The sequence below is a fragment of the Gymnodraco acuticeps genome, unplaced genomic scaffold, assembly GCF_902827175.1.
Source record: "Gymnodraco acuticeps unplaced genomic scaffold, fGymAcu1.1, whole genome shotgun sequence".
Taxonomy (NCBI): Eukaryota; Metazoa; Chordata; class Actinopteri; order Perciformes; family Bathydraconidae; genus Gymnodraco; species Gymnodraco acuticeps.
In genome coordinates, this window is record NW_022990178.1 from 172,493 (window position 1) to 194,789 (window position 22,297).

Consider the following 22,297-nt stretch of genomic DNA (forward strand, 5'->3'; position numbering starts at 1 on the left):
ATTCAGAGTCTGCATTAGTAGTACAATACGTAATTTTCTGTCACAGTTGTCCCATTTTCATCGTCACTCACCTATAAGACACTTTGAACTGCACTCACCTGTATGAAAGCTGCTATAGGCTCTCTCTATGAAGACGTTTCTGTATTGCACCTTTCTCTGTGCCTCTGAGCTGCTACATGTCTCTCTAACCCATGCTCTGCAGCCAGGTGTCCTGACAACACGTTCACCTGTGATAACGGAGAGTGTGTCACCGAGTTAAATCCAGAGTGTGACTTCACCCCCGACTGTGCCGACGCATCGGATGAAGCCCGATGTGGTAAATCACTTCAAACTAATACTCTTTCAAAACAATGCACTGGCACTGACGGTCATATTGTTGACACCTTGATCTCCAAGGGACAGTTTCATCCCACAGGCCATAAGACTTTCAAACACCTGAACTTTTGAAAGAACATCCATAACATCCATCTGTTTGCAACTTATTTTTACTCCAATTACTTGTATATAGACTATTCTGCACTATTTCTACTATATTCTATTTTATTTTATTTACTTGCACTATTATATCTGTTTTATTGTGTTGCGCTGTTGGAGGAGCCTGTGACCTCAGATGTTCATTGTCATAATCATAATCAACTCTCTATAACAAATCACCTCTGGCTGGATGAGAACTGTCTGCTCCCTAGTGTCTCTTAATAACTGGACTTAAAATCCCACTTTTCAATATTGAATAATCCATTCTTGCACAATAGTATCCTGCATTATATTTGTTACTGGACATTTGAAGCTTTACAATGGGAGATAAAATAACAAAACAAAAATAATAATCACACAGACACACAGGTTGAAAAGCAGGTTGCTGGGTACTGCATTTTAGCTGGGCCCGAAGACCTGAGTGAACAGATGGTGTTTGAGTTTTAGTTTGAAAGTGTCCAGGGAGTCAGCATTCCTGATAGCAGAGGGGAGAGAAGGTGGATGAGGGTGGGGGTGATGTGTTGCCAGGGCTTAGTGTGGGTGAGGAGCCTGGCTGCAGAGTTCTGGACGTACTGGATCCTGTCCAGGGCTTTGCTGGTGACCCCGAACAGAACTCCATTGCAGTAGTCCAGGGGAGAGGAGATGAAATATAGTATCTATCTATCCATCTATCTATCTGTCTGTCTATCTATCTATCTATCTATCCATCCATCCATCCGTCTGTCTGTATATATATATATCTATCTGTCTATCTATATATATATATATATATATCTATCTGTCTATCTATCTCTCTCTATCTATCCATCTATCCATCCATCCATCTATATATATATATATATATATCTGTCTATCTATCTGTCTATATATCTATCTATCTATCCATCTGTCTATCTGTCTATCCGTCTATCTATCTATCCATCTATCTGTCTATCTATCTCTCTCTATCTATCCATCTATCCATCCATCCATCCATCTATATATATATATATATATCTGTCTATCTATCTGTCTATATATCTATCTATCTATCCATCTGTCTATCTGTCTATCCGTCTATCTATCCATCCATCTATCTGTCTCTCTATCTATCCATCACTACATCTGTAGCTATGTACAAATGACAATAAAAGCCTTGAAATCTTGACTTCCTCCTCAGCCTGTGGTACTCGTCCGGCGATGGGCAGTCGGGTGGTGGGGGGCGAGGACGCCCGGCACGGGGAGCTGCCCTGGCAGGTGAGTCTGCGGCTGCACGGACGCCACACCTGTGGAGCCTCCATCATCAGCGAGCGGTGGCTGGTCAGCGCCGCCCACTGCTTCGAGAGGTAGGCCGTGTGCACAAATCACTGAGGAGAAAATATCTGTCTAGCTAGGACACTTTCCACAATGGCATTTTTAATAAATAACGTGAAAAACTGATTGTGCTATTGAGTTACTTGCATGTCAATTATGTATTTTATGTGTAATGCTCCAAAGAAATAAGGGACAGCATTTCCACGTCATACTGGGACCATACAGTCTACGTTTACAGTCATCAGTTATTAAAACAATTGTCACTATTCATTTACAGCAAGGAGCAAATAAGCAAAATGAAACTAAACTGTGTTATCCAATCATCTTCACGTGTGGTTCAAGCCCATGGTTTTAAGTTGAAGTTTTTGGTTTAACAGTGCCACTAACCTGGGGATGATGTAGACTAGGGTCATACAGATCATTGCAGCATTACCCATAATCCCCTCTGTTTCAGCCCCGTTTCAAAAGTGCTGATTCTCTGTCTGTTACTTTAGATGAAAATAAGGAGCCCCTCCCCACGCCCCTCTGAGAGAGATTTGGTTACAAAGAACTCAATGGTGCTCTAGGACAGGGGGGTCGAACTCAAATACACAGTGGGCCAAAATAAAAAAAATGGGTACTAGTGGAGGGCCGGACTGGTTCAATGTTTATTGCAGAACTTATTGAAATGAACTTATTGCACATATTAAACCTGGATCTAACAAAGCTTAAATGATTGCCTATAAAAACAACATTAAATAATCAATTGCATTCATTTCTTATGGCTCTATCAGCAGCTTTTCCAGAGTCATTTCTTATGATTACATTTTCCCACAGGCCAACAACAGCTTCAACAAAACTATTTCAATCATGAGAGACGTGATGTATGAAATACATGTTTAATACCGGACACGTGGTATAGAAAATTATGATTGACAGATTACAACAATGAATCAACTGATGTTTGGAGATTAGGCCCCGGTTTGTAGGATATCATTCGGGAGGGGAAAACCGCTCCGATGAACCCCCAAAGAGAAGAGAAGTAAGAAGTGCTGAGATGTGAAGCATTTCTTACCTTGCTGGCTGATTGAGGAGATCTGCGGATGACATGAGATAACACCGGGACATGATGAGATTGTCGGAATAACTGTAGGGTTAATGTGAACGCCAACCATGCTTAGCGCCTGCATGTTGGATTAGACGATGCTGACCCACAGGCCGCAACCTGCACGCGCAGGGTTAAACATGACGCTGACCCACCGGCCGCAACCTGCACGCGCAGGGTTAAACATGACGCTGACCCGCTGGCCGCAACCTGTACACACAGGGTTAAACAAAAGCTGACCCATAGGCCGCAACCTGTACACACAGGGTTAAACAAAATGCTGACCCATAGGCCGCAACCTGCACACGCAGGGTTAAACAAAATGCTGACCCATAGGCCGCAACCTGCACACGCAGGGTTAAACAAAATGCTGACCCATAGGCCGCAACCTGCACACGCAGGGTTAAACAAAATGCTGACCCATAGGCCGCAACCTGCACACGCAGGGTTAAACAAAATGCTGACCCATAGGCCGCAACCTGCACACGCAGGGTTAAACAAATGCTGACCCATAGGCCGCAACCTGCACACGCAGGGTTAAACAAATGCTGACCCATAGGCCGCAACCTGTACACACAGGGTTAAACATGACACTGACCTACTCGCCCTGCACGTGCAGGGTTTAAACATAATGCGGACCCACTGGCCGCAACCTGCGCGGCAGGATTCAATGCGAGCGAACCTGGAGGTCACGACGATATGAAGTGTTTAAACATGAACACGGTGACACGGACATGTGCTGACTTGCTAAGACCACCACCAGTTGTATGTATAAATACCGTTTAGTGTTCGGACCTTGGATGGCCGGCCAGCACGCACGGATGTCCGGGCGAATGTGGGATATGAAGGCGGAGGAGAACCACCGTCCGAGTTGGCAGGGAGGAGGGAGATATGCCTTGAATGGCTGCACCTGTCTGAACGAAAGCCCTGATATGCTATTAGACGCCACCACCAGTTATATGCATATTTACCATAGGTAAACTGAAGAGATCTTGATTGGCGGCACGAGCCGATGTCCGGTGAAGAGGGAGATGTAGACGATATAATGCCCGAGAGCTGTTAGCTTGAGTACGGTGATGCATGAATATCGTAACCTGGTTTACCACGAGCCAAGTGAGCATGAACCCGAGAATATGAATGAAGTGCCGGATGCACGCAGAAAAGACGTACACTTGGTTAAATACTGAGACATGACCCATGATATAGTATATCTTAATTAGCGTTAAGTGTGCCGGGATGAGTCATAGATGCTGATGAGCTGATAGAAGACAGTCTTAATCACTCAATCATCTGAAGTGAGGATGATGGAGGGACGCTAGTGTTAGATCCAGCAAGTGTGATAAAAATGTGTAGAAATAGTGGAAATCTGAATGATCTCATGCAGATATCCCCCCCCAAAACGGAGGATGTGCAGTGCACGTCCTTAAGTCGGGGAAAACACGGTCGTCGTGAGGCCGGCGGATGCCACGTCCAGGAACGGGAGATGATGCGTGCCGAAGAATCCGCATGCAAAGTACGGTTGCCCGGTGAGGAAGAGCAACTGTCGTTGAAGACGTTTATGTGGATGCACGCGGTTGGTTAGAGGAACGATAATACCATGAGCTTGATGTGATGGCTAGGAACTCCGGTGTGAGACTGGGCCTGTAGTTCCTCATGATTAGGAACGCTGTGCTCCTGGAGGAGTCTCTTCTGTTTCTTCTTCTCTTTTCCCAGTTGAGCGGAGTTGTAGTTTAGTAATGTTGTATTTGAACGCTAGATGCGTGAAGGCAACGCATTAGGAGATCTCCCTGAGCAGTGGGTGATTTGAACTGGGGAGAGACGCTATTAATATTATTACCCGAATAGCCGGTGCACGCATAGTTTCTCCTACTTGACTTAAGGCGGAAGAGTTCCGCTGAACGATGATGGGAACATTAAAGCGCGTCGTAATATCTGCTTTGAAGAGCCGCCTTGGCCTGCACGCTATTAGATTACATTATCTCCGTGCGTAGAAAGGGGGGAACATTGACCTTGTCATCGAGATTGTCACCTGAGCATTTACCGAATTGTATTAAATAATCTGTCGACAGGCAGATTGAAACAGAAAAGCTGAAAACTAATAAATACTCAGTTAATCATTAACCGAGTTTGTATAATGTAGTTAATAATTCCTTACATTTATTATAGCGCTTTTTCAATGACTCAAAGCGCTTTACATATACACACATTACACGTATATCATACATGTAATGCAATGGTCAGATACTGTGGACAATACCCACAGGAGCAAGTTCAGGTGAAGTGTCTTGCCCAAGGACACGCCGGCTTTACACCCCTTGATCTGATGATCATTGCACAGCGCACTGCGCCACACCGTCCATCTTCACGCCTCGAGGTCATCGAGGCGCTTTTACAAGTACACATTGGTATCATACATCTACTGTGGATAATACCCACAGGAGCAAATCCGGGTGAAGTGTCTTGCCCAAGGACACAACGGCCTGACGCAGTGGCGGCAGGAGCGGGTTTCGAACTGGAGTTCCCCAGCACTCCCCCTTGATCTGATGATCGGATGCACAGACCACTGCGCCACCCGTCCCTACCCCACAGTTACTCTGTGTTGCTGCTAGCATACATAACATCTGACGTGGGAACGTTACTCGTTACTACGGAGCTGCTAGAAAGACAGTGGAACCCGGTGCATTCCTCCGTCTGGATGTGGAGCACTTTTGCTAAATGTTTAGACAAAGTGCTCGTGTTACGCCCTTACATGATGAACTCTTATTGCACTTTGGCAACGAGCATCCCCACATCGAAGCGGGTGAAGTTAACCACGCCTCGGAGCGCGTTCTCTCCGCCACCTCCGCAGTGTGCTCCGCTGCATGTAGCAGCTGTGTGTGTAAACTGCCCCGTCCCCTCGCGATGGGGGAGAGAGATCTCATCTGATCGAAAATACATCAGGCGCATTTGTTTGTCCTTTGCATATTAGAACGAGTTGTGACACTAGACTGCGATATAATGTTTTTGTAGCAATAAACATGACATATTTTTATAAATGTCTCCGGTACTGATAAAAAGACCAATAACGTTGGAGCTTACGCACGTAAACACACTGCTGACGTCACGATGAATCGACGACTGAATTAGTTGCAACTAATCGATTAGTCGTGGCACCCTTAGTCGCTGCAACTCTGACTACTTTTACATCCAGGCTGAAGACTTTTCTTTTGTCGCTGCTTTTAATTGAACTATTCATATATTAAAACTTTTTCTTTTAATGTTTATTTTATTAGCTTCCTTTTAAATGACTGATTTTAAATGCCATTTATTAATGTCTTTCATTTTTTAAAGCAATTTGAATTGCCTTGTATTGAAAGTGCTATATAAATAAACTTGCCTTGCTGCCAAGGAGATGTTGTCGCAGATCTAGCCGTTGGTGCAACAAGAAACGGAATATTCTTAGTGGAGAAGAAAAAGAGAAAACCGATCATTTAGTCAATAATCATTAAATTAATATTGGGAGTGAATTCCTAATTTATTTAGTATCTGGTCATAAACAGGATAATGTGCAGCGACTTGTTCATTGAGGAAAAGAAGCCCTACGGAACGCCATTCATTTCAGGAAACGCTGTGTTGAAGCTTGAACCTGCGTTTAGTTACTGAGCATTGTAATGAGTAATTACCCGACTGCATTAGTAATGCAAGTAATACGTTACTGAAACTCCATACTGTAGCACGTTACTCCCAACACTGCCTGAAGCTCACCTTAACCCTGACTAGAGGTAGCAATGCATAGTGTTGAACTTCCTGTCGGCTCCCAGACCGTAGTCGAGGAAACGGGGGGGGGTGACTCTCTGTCGTCTCCCAGGGCAGAAGCAACACGCTTCTGGTTCAATAACCCATTTTATCGGAAAGACTGGAGAGAGGCGAGCTCTTCTTGGGAGGTCGTTGCATCTGTTTCGCAAGATAGATTTCGCAAGATCGCAGACCTTCCTTTTTTCTGCTGCCTCGTTATTTCTAAAACATGTATCCCGCTCGCTCATACTATGCCCACGCACACATGCACACGCCACACCCCTCTCTTAAGGGGTAGCGATCTCACTCTGCATGACCCAAATGTCGCAACAATATACGAAACATCTCGTGAATTTGTTGCAACTGCCTTTGCCAACGTTACCCTGACGCCTGTTGAAGTGAGCGCAGGAGGAATAGCTTCAATGGGATAGCTTAAGCGCTGCCTGCCTGCCTGCAGGAGGGGTTGTAGTTGAAGCCAGAATGGGTAAAACTCCGCATGTGATGAGGACCCGTTCCGCGTGAAGCCGGAAGCGCTGCATTAGGCGGCGCTGATGCCAGTGATGCCTTCTCAAGAGACTGAAGCGTACGTCAGTTGTTTGCGTGAAGTAGCCATTCCCATTAGGCCGGAGGAACTTCCATGGAGCCAGATTTCCTTGTCTTTTCCTCCCGCGTCCGGGCTTGCGGGACGGCCGGCTGACCCGCTACCCGACTGGGGAACGCAGCCTGTAGCTTAATCCGCGATACTGCGGAGCTGATGAATAAATGCCTGGGGCTGGAACGAAGCCCTCAGCTGGGCCAAAGCCCTGCTGCTGCTTGGCTTAACCATGAACGCCGTGACGCGTACACTTGTGCGTTGACACCTGAAATGACAACTGACAGAGAGGGAAGAGCAGATTTAAAGGGTTTAGCAGGTGCAATGATTGCTAGCTGGGGAGTACCGCCCCTGATTACTTAATGGGAGAAGAGCTTGCAGTGACGTGTAACACCAGGGGGTATGGTCTTCCTTCTTGAACTTGCGCTAAGCTTCATTTCCCTCAAAGAGAAAACCAAACATGCCCTGTTGTCGTGAGAGAGAAAGTGCAGAAGGAAACATCCATTAAACTCAGTGTGCTGCTCTGTGATGCTAGTTCAGATACTTGGCATCTCATCTTGGGAGCAAGGTCATCAATGTTTGGGCTCAGGCTCTGAGCTGAGGAGACCCTCAGGATGGAGTGAAGGTGTGCGTGCAATATACCGGCGGGCCAGATCTAATAGTAATCAAACATTATCCTGCGGGCCGAAATTAAATCCACCAAGGGCCTGATTTGGCCCCCGGGCCTTGAGTTTGACACATGTGCTGTAGACCAAAGAAAATGTGTTTCTTGTTTCTCTAACTTTAGATTTCCCCCCATTAAAAAACTTTTAAAATGCACTTTCAAATTATTTACAACCCTTCGGGCCAGCTCTAATTCATAATTCATAATTGACCGAAGTTCAGAAACCCATAGACTATTAAGGCTCAATTACTGTTAGAAGACAGGAGTGACTAATTATAGTATGACCCCAAAAAACAGAGAAATCTGAATATTTTTTTAATCTATTTTTTATTCCAGGTGAAATTGGGTTTTGGGACAGTTGCTACATTTTAAAATAAGATCAAATTCAAACAAAAATTCAAACAAATAAAAACAACAAAAAATGTAATTTAAATAAAATAACAATATAAATTAATTAAAATACATTTAACTTCCATTGACCCTATCTTACAGATTGGATCTTCTTAAATCTCGTCATCTCTTTCTCTCTGTTTCCAGGGACGACGACCCCTCAGAGTGGACGGCCCTCGTCGGGGCGCGGCTCGTGAACGGAGACGAGTCCGAGTCCAAGATCATCCGCATCAAGTCTCTGGTGGTGTCTCCGGACTACAACCCGATGACCACGGACAGCGACGTGACGGTGCTGGAGCTGGAGACCCCCCTCACCTTCAGCTCCTACGTGCAGCCCGTCTGTCTGCCCTCCCTGTCTCACGTGTTCTCCCCCGGGCAGAGATGCATGGTGTCCGGCTGGGGGGCCCTGCACATGTACAACTGTGAGTTGCTGCATATCATCACATTTCTCTCCACATGTCCCAATCCTAACCTATACTATCATTAGAGTCAAACATCCCAGATTACAATACAACAAATCTAAATACTGATTCTGATTTTATCTCAATTGGAATTGGGATCAAATATATTTTGCAATGATTATCTGTCCAAGAAAGCAGTCATACCTGCAGGAGTACATCCAACACATTTAGAGTGAAAAGGAACTCTTTTTTAATGTTTGGTACCAAATATTACGAAATCAATACATATTTTGTGATAGACTGTTTTAGCTGTCGTGTGAGTTTTTGTTCCTTGAGGTTAAAAAATAAGAATTATACAAAAATGTTTTGGATTAGGTGCTTCAATCTACTATTATTTTTGATAACTATTAGGCTTTAAAATGTCATAAAATAAAGAATTGTGTCCATTCCAGTTTGTCCAGTCCAAGACAATGTCTTTTAATATCTAAAATCCTAATATTTTCTGTTTATTGTGATATAAAACAGCGAAAGGAAGGAAATCTTCATATTTTAGAGGCAAAAATTACCAACAATTAATTGATGATCAAAATAATTGGCTGATTTTAAAGCTCTAATGCGAATACTAAAACGAATCAAGGCATTCAATGTAGAGGAAATGAATGGAGTTATTCCCAGGTTCCTCCAACATACAGAAAACTTCAAAAGAAACAAAATTGAGCATAAGACATAATAATGCATGTTATTATAATCAGTACGAGTAATTGTATATGTCGTGTCTCTTCTGTATTTTAGTGGATGTTCCCCCAGTGCTGCAGAAGGCGGTGGTGAAGATCATCGACTCCAAAGTGTGCAATAAGTCTGCGGTGTACAGAGGAGCAGTGTCTCAGAACATGATGTGCGCCGGCTTCCTGAAGGGCAAGGTGGACTCCTGTCAGGTCAGTGCTGCTCCACCTGGGTCACGTGAGGCTGAGAGATATCATCTCACATCCTCTGACAATGCTTTCTTACCTCAGGGCAAAGTCTGTGTACGTACACTGATGATTTGTAAAGTAGGGCAAACACTGTGTATTTACATTGGTCCTGTCCTAGAAATAGAGAACTAGGCTGTCATTGTATCTCAGCACAACAATATGAGTGCTGTTAATAAAACAGTGAGAAAACATGACGTCCTTCACCAGTAAAGGCTCAATCCAGCTCCCATGTAATCTTGTTGAGTCATCTGAACACGATACGGATTCAATTGTTGACATATTTTACGGGAAAATCAACCAAAGTATACAGAATTGGAAAAAATGACAATCTCTTTGAATTGTGTCTTTTTATTTGTTACTACAAATATTTTTCTTTTCACAAATGTTGTCATGAACATCTCTTGATCGAGCCAGAAAGAGTTACCTTTTCAGGGTTTATATATATATTTTAAAATCATATCTTCTGAACGCCTTGTGATATTACAACCACACTTGGAAGAAATTGGTACTAAGTACAAAAAAACCGACTAAATCACTACTTGTGTTTTTCTTGCTAAACAACCCCCAGGCTGGTGGAAATGTATTGCCCTGTTTATGAACATGTTATATGCACATGGGGACTTGAAACATTGTCTTACTTGTTGGCAAGATGTCCAATACGTTTCAATAAGGTTCAATTTACACATGAAACCCTGGAAATCAACTAAAATAGAATCACCCAAAATGTACCAGAACCTTTGTAAAAACACTTACTCACACATTTTTCACAGGACAACAGTTTCACATTGGAAAATCACAGATATGTTGTGTTTCCCCCACAGGGTGACTCTGGGGGGCCTCTGGTGTGTGAGGGGGCCCCGGGGCGGTTCTTCCTGGCTGGGGTGGTGAGTTGGGGAGTGGGCTGTGCTCAGATCAACCGGCCGGGGGTCTACTCTCGCATCACAAAGCTCCGCAACTGGATCCTGAGTCACACCGACCCCAGCCTGGTGCCTGACTTCCCTCAGTCTGTTCCCACTGTACCAGTGACTGTGACTGAGGGGGGCTTTAATCACCCACCAGTACCCCGGACTGCCGCTGTGGAAGTGACCCCTGCACCAACACTCAATGGTAATGTCACACTGAAAGCAGCCTAATCTATCTGTCTCGCTAGGACACTTTCCACGATGGCATTTTCCAAAAATAACTTGAAAAACGAATTGTGCTATAAAGTTACTTGCATGTGAATTATGTGTAATGGGCCAAATAAATGGGGGACAGCATTTCAACTCCACTACTGGGACCATACAGTCTAAGTTTACAGTCATCAGTTAGTAAAAATTGCCACTATTAACTAACAGCAAGGAGCAAATAAGCAAAATGAAACTAAACTTCTCCAATCATCTTCACGTGTGGTTAGTTAACTATTGGTCACTCATTCATCAGTTACCAAGAGAAATGTGATGAAGTTAAATGATACCACTGAACGCAATCAAGGTGAACGTTAGCCACGTTTAGCTTAGCGGTGGTGATGAGATTTACTCCTCGAAAAAAGTGTTGTTAATTTACGGGAATATTTTGTTTTTGATTCCAGGGGAAATTGGGTTTTGGGAATACGAATCAAGTTAAAAAAAAAATGAAAGCAAATGTAATTAAAATAAAATAACAATAGAAAATAACTAAAATGATCATAACCTTTTTCCAGCCACAGAGTTTGTTTCCTGGAAATGTTCTGGAAAAATCGAATTTGTGTTTTGTGGAGGGAACCAGTACGATGCTTACTTCCTGATTAGCCTACCACATGTTGTCATTCCTGCAGCACTCATTACTTTTTTAAGTGTAAATCTCATGCTTTATGATCTGTCCATCACGTGTTGCAGTCATGAACTGCAGTGGAAACTTCCAGTGCAGCGCCACCGCCTGCATCAGCAAGGTCAACGCGGAGTGTGACGGCGTCTCAGACTGCGCTAACGAGGCGGACGAGAGAAACTGTGGTAAGGAGTTCATTTTATAGAAGAAAGCTAATTAAGCTGGACATGGGTATAGCAGGAAGCCCACACATCCTCCGTTATAAACCAATAACCCACCCGTGTCCAATGTAACTTAGCCAATTAAAAATAAAACGGTTACAACGTTTTGGCTTATCTGAAGCTAATATATTGCAGGATTCAGGATTCAGTATCTGCATGGTTGATTGCATGTTCTCTAAGTTGTATTGGATAAAAGGGTCAGTTAATAAAACGTAATGTAATGAGTGTTTTTGTTTCAGACTGCGGCCTACGTCCTGCGTTGGGCTCCCAAAGGATTGTGGGAGGAGTGACAGCTCGTAGGGGGGAGTGGCCGTGGATCGGCAGCCTGCAGTACAAGAGACTGCACCGCTGTGGCGCCACTCTCATTCACAACAAATGGTTAATCACTGCGGCACACTGCTTCAAAAGGTACTGCTAAACGTAGAATAGCCCACAAAAGTATTAGTGTTTATGGAAAACATGTCTACCATAGAGTGTTGCAGGAACGAGTCCTAAAACCCGGAAGTGAGTTAGCATTTTACCACTTCCGGTTCCCTCGTCTCAGAGTCAATGGGATTTCTCCATAAGATTTTGGAAAATAGCTGGAAATAAGATCTGTGGTTGAAACAAATTGAAGAGACCGATCACGTTTTGTTCTACGACATTAAATCCATCAGCAGTGACCCCACTGGTGATTTCTGAAGAGTTGACGTGTCTGAAAAACGATGGTTGTTAACAGTGTTGGGGAAGTTACTTTTAAAAAGTAGTGTTTGCTCGTTACTCGTTACTTCTTTAAAAAAGTATTTTGACCTAAATCAAAATATAATATTATTTTCAAAAGCTTTTTTTGTCTGATGCTTCAATTAATTTTAAACAGACAGTTCAACAGAAGGATACCCAAAAAAAAAAATTGTATCATTCAAATATTGAATTGTTCTCTCTTAGTAAGATCCCATTTTCAATAAAATTGCAGTCTTACCTTGACTTGAAGATGAAGTCCATTTGCCTATCCTTCTGGACAAAAATCTCTATTACTTTTTTGTAAAAGTCCTCCTTATGTTCTTGTAGTTTCAAAAGTCTATCATAAATCTAATCTAATCAATAGATTTATGATTCGAAAATTATAAAAATAGGGTAGACATGTGGATATTATCCGGCTGAACAAAACGTGCATTTATCTAACAGGTTTGTTTCCCACAGATCTTATTTGGAGCTATTTTCTAAAATCCTATGGAGAAATCTCATTGCTTTTTTGTCGAGGGAAGCCATGCGCAGCTTACTTCCTGGTTTTAGGACGCCTCACTGCAGCTCTCTCGTCTCCTCTTCACACACCACACTTTTCGCGGCACACGTACTTACAGCCAATCAGCTCTGAATGATGTGAGATGACGTATGGTGGGGATGGCAGCTCAGTGCCCCTATGGTCATTATTTTTTTGCCACACACATTAAATAGGAAAATATTCTGAGCATGCGCAGTGTAGTTTTTACAGTCACCGTTCACTTAGACAGTGAGAGGGAGGGGCAGGATCGGGTTTTGTCCCACATGGCTCTAAACAGCTCAATAGGCACACACTGTAGACACTAATTAGAAGAACACAGACTAAAACAGCAATGTACAGACGAATCAGATGATTAAACATGATCTTAAAATATATTTAATATATTTTTTAATTTATTTTTTGCATTTTTTGGTAATCATTATTTTTAATACTTTCTGCTGACACTAGGTGGGGCTGTGCCTAGGTGCAAAGCTAGTGCAAATCATATCAATAGGCTACTAAATAGGCTTGGACTCGAAATATCATCATTTCCCCGGGGATCTTGAGCTCACATTTTTCCCCAACAAGTTCGAAGTAATGGGAATACCTCCATCCCTCGAATGTTAGCGTTGGCTGCGCCTGCTTCTCGCTTGCCATCAGTGCTCTTCAGTCTTCATGCCACCACCAGCGGCCAGCCTCTATCACGTACAGTGTGGAATGAGAGCTCGTGCCTAATGCGTAAGCACACAGCTGAGTAGGCAGTGTCACTGTCACTCGTCCCTGGGAAAAGTAACGTTGCGGCGAATTGAAGAAGAAACTACGTTACGTTACCAAATGTTCCGTAGTAGCGCGTTATACTACTTTTTACCTGGCAAAAGTAGTTACGTTAGTTACGTTACACCCAACACTGGTTGTTAACAAGTGGCTGAATAGGACTACAGAAGTTGTCGAGGACGTTGTAGGCCTACGTCATTACGCCAAACACGTAAACACTCCTCTTGCCCTGTTCTGCTTGAAAGCAAGTACCTGCCTTCTGCAGACTGTTAAAACAAACGCTTCAACTTGTTCCATTTTTAATGTGTATTTTTGAATATGGATCTTAAGTTGGCGTGACGTTGAAGTCGTGCGACCCTGCTGTAGTTCGTTTATAGCATAACGTTAGCATTTTGCTTCTGGCGATTAGATTTATGATTAAAATATCATAAAAGTAGGGTAGACATGTGGAGATTATCCCGCAGAACAAAACGTGCATTTATCAAACAGGTTTGTTTTCCACAGATCTTATTTTTTACAATATTCCAAAATCCTATGGAGAAATCCCGTTGCTTTTTGTCGAGGGAACCAGCAGCTTACTTCCGGGTCGGCCTACACAAATACGTCATCCCTGCACCGCTCTATTACATCCAGATCTGGACTGAGTCTTTATCTTTCCCCTCCGCAGTGACGCCAGCCCCTCTAACTGGGCCGTGAGTCTGGGGTCTGTGCTGCGCTCGGGGATCGGAGCGCTGGTGATCCCCATCCAGAGGATCGTCATCCACCCGGCCTTCAACGGCTCCACCATGGACCACGACGTGGCTCTGTTGGAGCTGGCGGTCCCAGCCCCCATGTCCTACACCATCCAGTCCGTCTGCCTCCCCTCCCCCGTGCATCGCTTCCCCATAGAGGCAGAGTGCTACGTCACAGGCTGGGGGTCCATGAGGGAGGGAGGTGAGAGAGTCAAAATCCAATTATTGTTATAGAAAGGCATTTAATGATTGCATCAAAATGTTACATGCTACAAAAAACTGCAGAATTGGACATCATTGTCAGGAGGGAATGTTAACAACGGAGCAAAAGCTGCCACATTATTTATGTAATAATGATAAGACTTAATAAAACAAATGAAAACACAATAATTGTTCTGTTCAAACTATATTTATAACTAACCCTTCAGAAACTGTAGATATGTTATATTAGAGGTAGATATATTGACTTTAATGATTACCATTGTAAAGCCTTGAGTTTGGCATATTGGCCATTGCTCTCTTGATTAACTGTTACGATCTGAAAACTCAGTGTGAAATTGTTAAAGTCGTGAGGCCAAAGTTGGACAACACTGTGTTTTAGCGACCTGTCCATCACAAGGTAGCCATACCATAAATAAATACCCACTTTATTGTCTATTTTAATTCAAAATAGACATCCTGTTGTATGGATAACAATGTAACACTAACAACTAAGACCATAAACTCATCAGAAAAGTGTTTACTGATGTAAAAAATCAAGTGGGGCATTTTCCTCATTGGCTTCACTTGTTAAACCCGGAGTTGCCAGGTGTTATGATCAGATTTAAAGTATTTGTGAAAATGCATTTACCACTCATATAATCTTTATTTTTCTGCCAGGCTCGTTGACCAACATGCTGCAGAAGGCTGCAGTGAGCATCATCGAGCAGGCAGACTGCAAACAGCCGTACAGAGACGCTCTGACTCCTAACATGATGTGTGCCGGATACATGGAGGGAGGAAAGGACACCTGCTGGGTGAGAACTGGACTCTTTGATGTTTTCACTTGAAATAAGTATAAAAATCTGCCAATAGAACAAATGAAAATGTGCTTGGTAAGATTTCTTGAAATAAGAAGGGATATTCAGATAAATCAGATCTTGTAATTAGCTGGGAGAACTCATTTTGAACTATATTTCACCAGAACCAGGAGATGTTGTTACAATATAAGCCACAAATACTCCAAAGCTTTCTGTTTTCTGATGTTAGTTGGTGATTTTCCAATACATATAATCTGAGATACAACTCAAAATAAAAAATGTTGACTTACCAGGATGATGCACAAGACCCTATATCTCACTGCAGTGTTACTTCTGAAGTTATTATGTCTTATATCAGGTGTAGAGACATATTCTTACTAGATATTAGACAAATATACTTGGCAAGATTTCAAATTGTTGTAGTGCAGAATCTGAGCAGAAAGATTATCAAACAAAAATAAACATAAATACAATGATTTAAAAACGGCAACTACATTGCACACTTTATAATGTATTTATCCTATGATTATATATGTTTTAGTAGTAGGGTATAGTGTATTTTAACTTATTCTGTATATATCTATATAGTGTGCAGTATCTTCTATTGTGAATATGTTTACTTATTTTACTGTGTATGGTTTCAATTCATGTGCAATGCCTTTTGTATATGCTGCTGTAACAAAACCATGTCCAATTTGTGATCAATTAAGTATATATAATCTAAAAAGTGCTAATAGAAAATAGAAAATAGGGTTATGGCTCCAATAAAGGTTTTTATAGTGGATTCTTAACCCAGTCAGAGCAAAAGTAAATGTTGCATATAACTTCTTAGATGTTCCTAAGAGTCATCAGCATATTTCTAACTCATAATTTGGAAATAAGTGATGCATTTTATGTGTTGCACTTTCAGTACTTTTGCGGAGAGTAGACTATGTTCCCAAATAAAATACACAGCCCCCTTTCCCCTCGCTTTAATCTTCTCATGTAAGGAAACCCTCGTGCATTCCTGTCTCGGTCAAAGCACCTGGCATCCCAGCAGCGAGCCAAGTGACATTCTCTCTGAAGCTCACTCTTCTGCTCCCCTGCTCATCCTTAATTAATCATTTTATTCATCCTTACATGCCGGAGACCTCTGTGCATGGAGGTTATTTAAAGGTCTCCTATCATGCAAAATGCACTTTTTGATGTCTTTTATACATAAATATGTGTCCCCGGTGTGTCAGGGAACTCACAAAGTGTCAGGAAATAAAACCCTCTCTCTTTTCCTCCGTACCCAAATCTCAAAAAACGGGGCTGCAACGGAGCTGATCCAGATTTGAGTCCGATATGACGTAATATCTGAAATGTGGACCCACGGCCCAATCAGAAACAATGCCCGACGTGTTTTGGACGTAATGGTCTTTGTTTACATTAGCATCGCTAACACTCAGAGCTAACCTGTACTGGAGAGAGTGGGTGTTTCTCAATGTCGAGGAGGCTTGCTTGGTAGCACATGTACCTCCGAGTGAGTTCTTTAAGAAGCGAGGCAAGAATACCTCCTAGCCTCGGGAAAACGAAGAAAGGAACAGGCTAGCAAGTGCGCCTTACATTACATCCGCCAAAGATTTGGGAAATTGGTCCGTGCGCAAAGCATTGTGGGGATTTTAAGACCGCGGAGTCTACACGAAATTTCCCGCAACGAAGTACGCTGGCCTCGGTAGAATTCCAAGTATCCTGGACATTGAAATAATCCTTCGGCGGGACTCGATGACGTAGTATCCTTGAAATAGTGGCTCTGGAGCAGCTTTCCTCGACATTGAGAAACGCCCACAATGTGTAAAAAAGCAGGAAATAAAAAAATATGTATATCCTTTATTTAACCAGGTAAAAGAATAATAATCCTAGATGTGGTTTAGAACATGATATGGCATTTAATCACGGCAGAATTTAACTGTATCTGCCGGTAGAATTCTGAGCAGGCATTACTGTAGCTCCCCCCTTTTTTTTTTCAAGCTAAGGACCCAGAATCAGCGTTTCTCTAACAGGGCTGGAATAGAGGGATATGAGGGATGTCTAAAATGCATGATCTGTTTGGTATTTTGAGTAAAACACATCATATACATGTTTTTATATATTTGTATATATCTGAGACCCATAATATATGCTAAATAATAGGAGACCTTTAACACTTATACTCTCTCCCGTTCTCCAGGGTGACTCTGGAGGCCCTCTGACCTGCCGGGAGCCGTCCGGTCACTGGTTTGTTGCCGGAGTCACCAGCTGGGGACATGGCTGTGGACGAAGTGGTTTCCCGGGGGTTTACACTCGTACGACGTCGGTCCGGAAATGGATTTCTACATACCTGCCTTTCTGAAGAAGGCGAAGAAAAGGTGCTGAAAATATGACACGGATACAGAGGATTTTCCTTCAATATCTCCTTAAAAGATGTACTGTATGAAGGACTAAAGTCATGCTAATAAGCCACTCATTGATAGTTTCCTCGGTGTTGACCCACGTGACCTTCTGGTGCTGTTTGTAATACTGTGCGGTCATCTGAACTGGGACTATCATCGTCTTTAAGGAGAACACTGAGGCTTATGGACATTTTGCTTGCACATGCATTCAAAATATTTATTTCAGTTATTTATTATTTTTCCGATTGGTAAACTTGATTTTCATGGTGCATTTTTATTTTCATTTTGTGTGGGGTTCAGAATATAAGGTGGTTCATTTATGGGTTGTCTTTTTTTGTATATTCTCATAAAAAAGACAAAGATGTCAATGTAAGATTTGTGAGTGAAAAGTGGGTTTCTGGGGAAAATATATTTGGAATCGGATTCCAAATATATCGGATTTGAAGTTTGTTTGCTAAATTCCTAGTTTATTTGTTGATGTAGACACTTGGACTCAAGAGAGGATTTTGGTTGATGAGATTTATTGATTACTTCTTGAAAATGGTTCCTTTTTCTCACTATCACTGAAAGTAGCTGTAGTGTCTCTCTACATAAAGGAAGGAAGATTGTGGTTCCGAGACATCTGACAAGCCACACACACACACTCCTGAAACAAGCCCACCTCTGTGGAGGGGGCAGATAGAGTGACAACTAGAAAACAGGTCAGACAAAACAGTTTTGTTCTCCAGGCGTACTTTGATATCCGTCTGTTTGGAGGCTTGTGAATGTCAGGTTCACGGTTGTGAAAACACCAAGTTGCTCTACAAGTCTTCCTTTCTCATTTTAAGTAGGTCTTTTAAAGAAAAGGCATGTCAAGGAAAGCCTGGGGGGGGGGGTATTATTGTCGTGCTGCTTGTTCTCCTGGCACAATTGTTTAGTCTCTCCGGGCATAATAAACACAATGAAATAATGGGCACACTGAGCAGTTTTATGGAGCCATTGTGGCGATTGAAAGTCCTGTTTAAATCACAGTTATCATGTGCCCCAACTTGCACACACAGATTTCACCTCAATTGGAAGGCAGCAGGGTGTCAGTGTTTCCATTGAAGCCCCACTGTAGCTAAAACATGTTATGTTGCTCCAAAAAGCCATCGTGCTGCTGTTGACTGATTTTAAAGGGTGCCACAATCTAACTACAGCTGTAACAATTAATCGACTACTTTATTAGTCTATCCAAAGGAAAATAACCGCCCAAAACGTTGATAATTATTCCTTTTTAATGCAAAAGTGGCAACAATTCTGTTTTACTGCCCTTCAAATATGGAGATTTTATCTTTACTGTGTACCGTCATACTATAGTAAAGATATTTGGGTTTTAGACAAAACAAGACATTAAAAGGGATGGCACTTTTTCAATATTTTGACATTTTATAGACCAAGTGATTAATCTAGAAAAAAACAAAGTGTGAGTTTCAGCCCTGATTCCAAAACAGTACATTTATTTTTTTCATCTGCATACATTATTGGAACATATCCCAGCATGCACTGCTCGAGATATGGGGTACACTTGGACAGTGGTCAGACAATTACAGGTTTTACTTGGAGACACATTCACACTTATGTTCACTCCAACTGGAAATGTCCAATTCTCATCAATTACATAAAGTATGCAGGTGCATGTTTTAACAATGTACGTATTAACCAGAGGATGAATTACTCATAACATAAAAACACATTTAATCAAACTTTATAACAGCTCCTCGGAGCAAAAGGAAAATGTCCATAGAGACTTTGTTATGGCTCGAGTCCACCGGCTCTGCTGCCTCTCTGTGAGGTATCGTGATGATGGTGATGATGTTCTGCTGCAGCCACACACACACACACACACACCTGTGAGTGTGCACAGCTGCAGCCTCCAGTGGAAACACACCTGCTGCTCCTCACTGTGAGCAGCGCAGGGAGGAAGGGACGGGTGCAGAGAGAGGCGTTCACATGCGAGCTCTTTCCTTCTGTAGTCTGGAGTTGTATGTTCGGGACACCGTGTTCCAGGCGTCCATATACCGGTCCATACACATGGCAATGCATTTCTGTGAGGACAAGAGCAGACACATTACAAATCAATTGTGATCATTTTAAAAGAATGCAACAAATTCAGCCCAGTATTCCCTTGAAAAACAATTGGGTCTATAATGTTGTGCTGGGCAATGTATCAGTACAACATCATGTTACAAGACTTTGTGTCGTCTTATATTTTGATATTGTATTAATTTCAAGGTATGAATTTAACCCAGACTATTGTAGCTCTTCTGTTATTTACCTTTAGGCATTGTATCCACATTACTAATGATTATTTATCATTTGTCTAATTTCTGTAAGCACCAATAGTCAATCCTACAATATCGATGTTTAAGAATATGAATACAGGCATTCTATAAACAAAATATATTTGTTGTTCTCCATATTCCCTAGCCCTACTATAATGTATTAGTTGACCTATTACAAAATTACTTGTTTTGTCAAAAATCTGTGGATTCCTTTCACTATCATGAAAATTAAAGTAAAGCAGTGGATCCTGTTTTGAGATGATCAAAGCTGAGAGAAATTAATACTGGTTTCAGTCAATTCCTAGATATCTTTGTTACATCTTAAAGCATTACACACCTGCTCAGAGTTGTCCAGCGAGCTCCCAGGTTTCCCTATGCACTTCTTGAAGCATTTGTCTGTCATTCTCTGAAACACAAACACATTGTTTATTAGCATGCCTTACTAACAGCTGACAGTTCCCATCATCTGTTGGTGGGTAGTTGACCTTCTGTAGGTGAAATGGTCAAATCACTACACACATTTATACTGTTTTAGGTCAAAGTCGACTTATTGTTTGTTTAGGTTTTAGTCTATAGATTTTTTAATGACTTATATTCCAAGAAACTCATCCTCAAAGTTTTGCTTTTGGAAAAGTCTTACAAATGTTTCAATTGAACAAAGTCATCGATACATCTACAAAATGTGCTAGTTTACTAGGAAATGATTCAGTCGAGGTCAGCCCTAGGTTAAAGAGATTAAAGGTGAAATGTTTTTGCACATTGATGTTACATTATGTCAAAGCAATTCCATTCATACTGCTGTTTCTATCAAGCTTACTTCATTAACATATCAATTACAATATCTTCATGAAACGTTGTGACTTGACTCATAATGGTGTATAACACCCCAAATAAATGTATCTATTATTATTATTATTATTATTATCTACATAACGTAACTCTACTAAGTGAAGTGTTAGCTTGTTAGCTTAGCATGTTCTCCATTGGTTTACCTGCAGCAGCTCCTGAGCGTTAGCCACCGCGATCTGCACTTTAACTTGCTCCATGATGGTCCCGGTGTCCACTTTCCCCCCAGCCCCACCGGCAGAGAAGTCTGAACTGTAGCCTTCCATTTCTACCGTAAACGTTACCGAAAACTGTAGCTTTCTCGGTGTTTTTAGACACACGTGCGTACAGTTACCTTTAGGTTTGGCTAACGTTAGTTTTCAGTGCCCTTGACAGCGGCGGAAGTCTGCATACATCACTTCCGCATAAGGGGATTCCGATTTTGGGAAGTGTAGTTTTTTGACAGCTGGTACGATTGAGGCACAGTTCTTATACATCCATGTTGCCCACGCGGTGGTGCTATACTCTAATAATGGATAACACTATTCAACTTTAATGAAAGGAATTAGAGTCCTTTGTGTGCTACCAATACATGATATAGATTTTCTTTCCATATCATTCCATATTTTAATGCACAAATTGTTTGATTATGAGATGTAATACAAAATCAAGCATCTGTTAGCATCTGTTAGTTATCTGATTGTTCATTACTGATTGCAACGCTATGCATATTATGTCACTGCATTGTAAATCAAAAATGTGATGTCCAGCAAGTTAGGGGCCATTTTGGGACTGTCTGCATTGACTCTTACGAAAATAATTGTATTGTAATTATTAACAAACCAATATATGCCAAAAGAAAGTGATTTGTTGTCATGTCCACAACAATTACAGAGAAGCAATCTGCAATGAATTCTCTGCAAAGACCCCAGGCTCTCTTCAACCATGTTGTAAAAAATAAAAATAAATAAATGAGTGAACTTGAATGTATATGTTTATGCTGTGCAGTGATAAATAAATGCAAAATGTGTAAATTTGTTGTATATATAGAGGTAGTAAAACACTCATATATGTATGACAAATTATTTGTTTATGTTTGTCTTGGCTGTTGTCTTGTGGGTGGATTTGTATTTACTTGTGAAACAACAACCGTTTATCTCCTACTGATCTTCCACAGCAGGCTTTATTGGAAAATAAATGCAATATAAACATGAATAACATGCATCCAAACTGTATAATGTCAACCTTTTTATTCCCCTTTATCCATTGCATAATTGCAGAGATTCATTCATCATACCAATGTAGTTACTGTGACAACTTGTGTCAGCAAATAGATGAAGCATTTACCCCAAACTATGTGGAA

At 41.8% G+C, this 22,297-nt stretch overlaps 2 protein-coding genes across 2 annotated transcripts in view; one reads left to right on the forward strand and one right to left on the reverse strand.

The window, feature by feature from the left end:
• Window positions 1–21,920, forward strand: part of tmprss9 (transmembrane serine protease 9) — a 33,005-nt gene extending 11,085 nt beyond the window's left edge. The window contains exons 7-16 of the mRNA XM_034217780.1: window positions 203–316; window positions 1,634–1,799; window positions 8,419–8,693; window positions 9,465–9,607; window positions 10,465–10,750; window positions 11,500–11,613; window positions 11,889–12,057; window positions 14,331–14,596; window positions 15,274–15,410; window positions 17,605–21,920. Of these exons, the coding sequence (XP_034073671.1) occupies window positions 203–316; window positions 1,634–1,799; window positions 8,419–8,693; window positions 9,465–9,607; window positions 10,465–10,750; window positions 11,500–11,613; window positions 11,889–12,057; window positions 14,331–14,596; window positions 15,274–15,410; window positions 17,605–17,766 (1,832 nt within the window). The 3' untranslated portion in view covers window positions 17,767–21,920. The remainder of the gene's footprint in view (window positions 1–202; window positions 317–1,633; window positions 1,800–8,418; window positions 8,694–9,464; window positions 9,608–10,464; window positions 10,751–11,499; window positions 11,614–11,888; window positions 12,058–14,330; window positions 14,597–15,273; window positions 15,411–17,604) is intronic.
• timm13 (translocase of inner mitochondrial membrane 13 homolog (yeast)) lies at window positions 19,252–21,357 on the reverse strand. The gene is made up of 3 exons (XM_034217781.1): window positions 21,102–21,357; window positions 20,447–20,515; window positions 19,252–19,872 (listed from the first exon to the last, which is right to left on the reverse strand). Exons 1-3 carry the CDS (start codon window positions 21,219–21,221, stop codon window positions 19,774–19,776), a joined length of 288 nt encoding a protein of 95 aa, XP_034073672.1. The 5' UTR covers window positions 21,222–21,357; the 3' UTR covers window positions 19,252–19,773.
• Window positions 21,921–22,297: the final 377 nt, after the last annotated feature.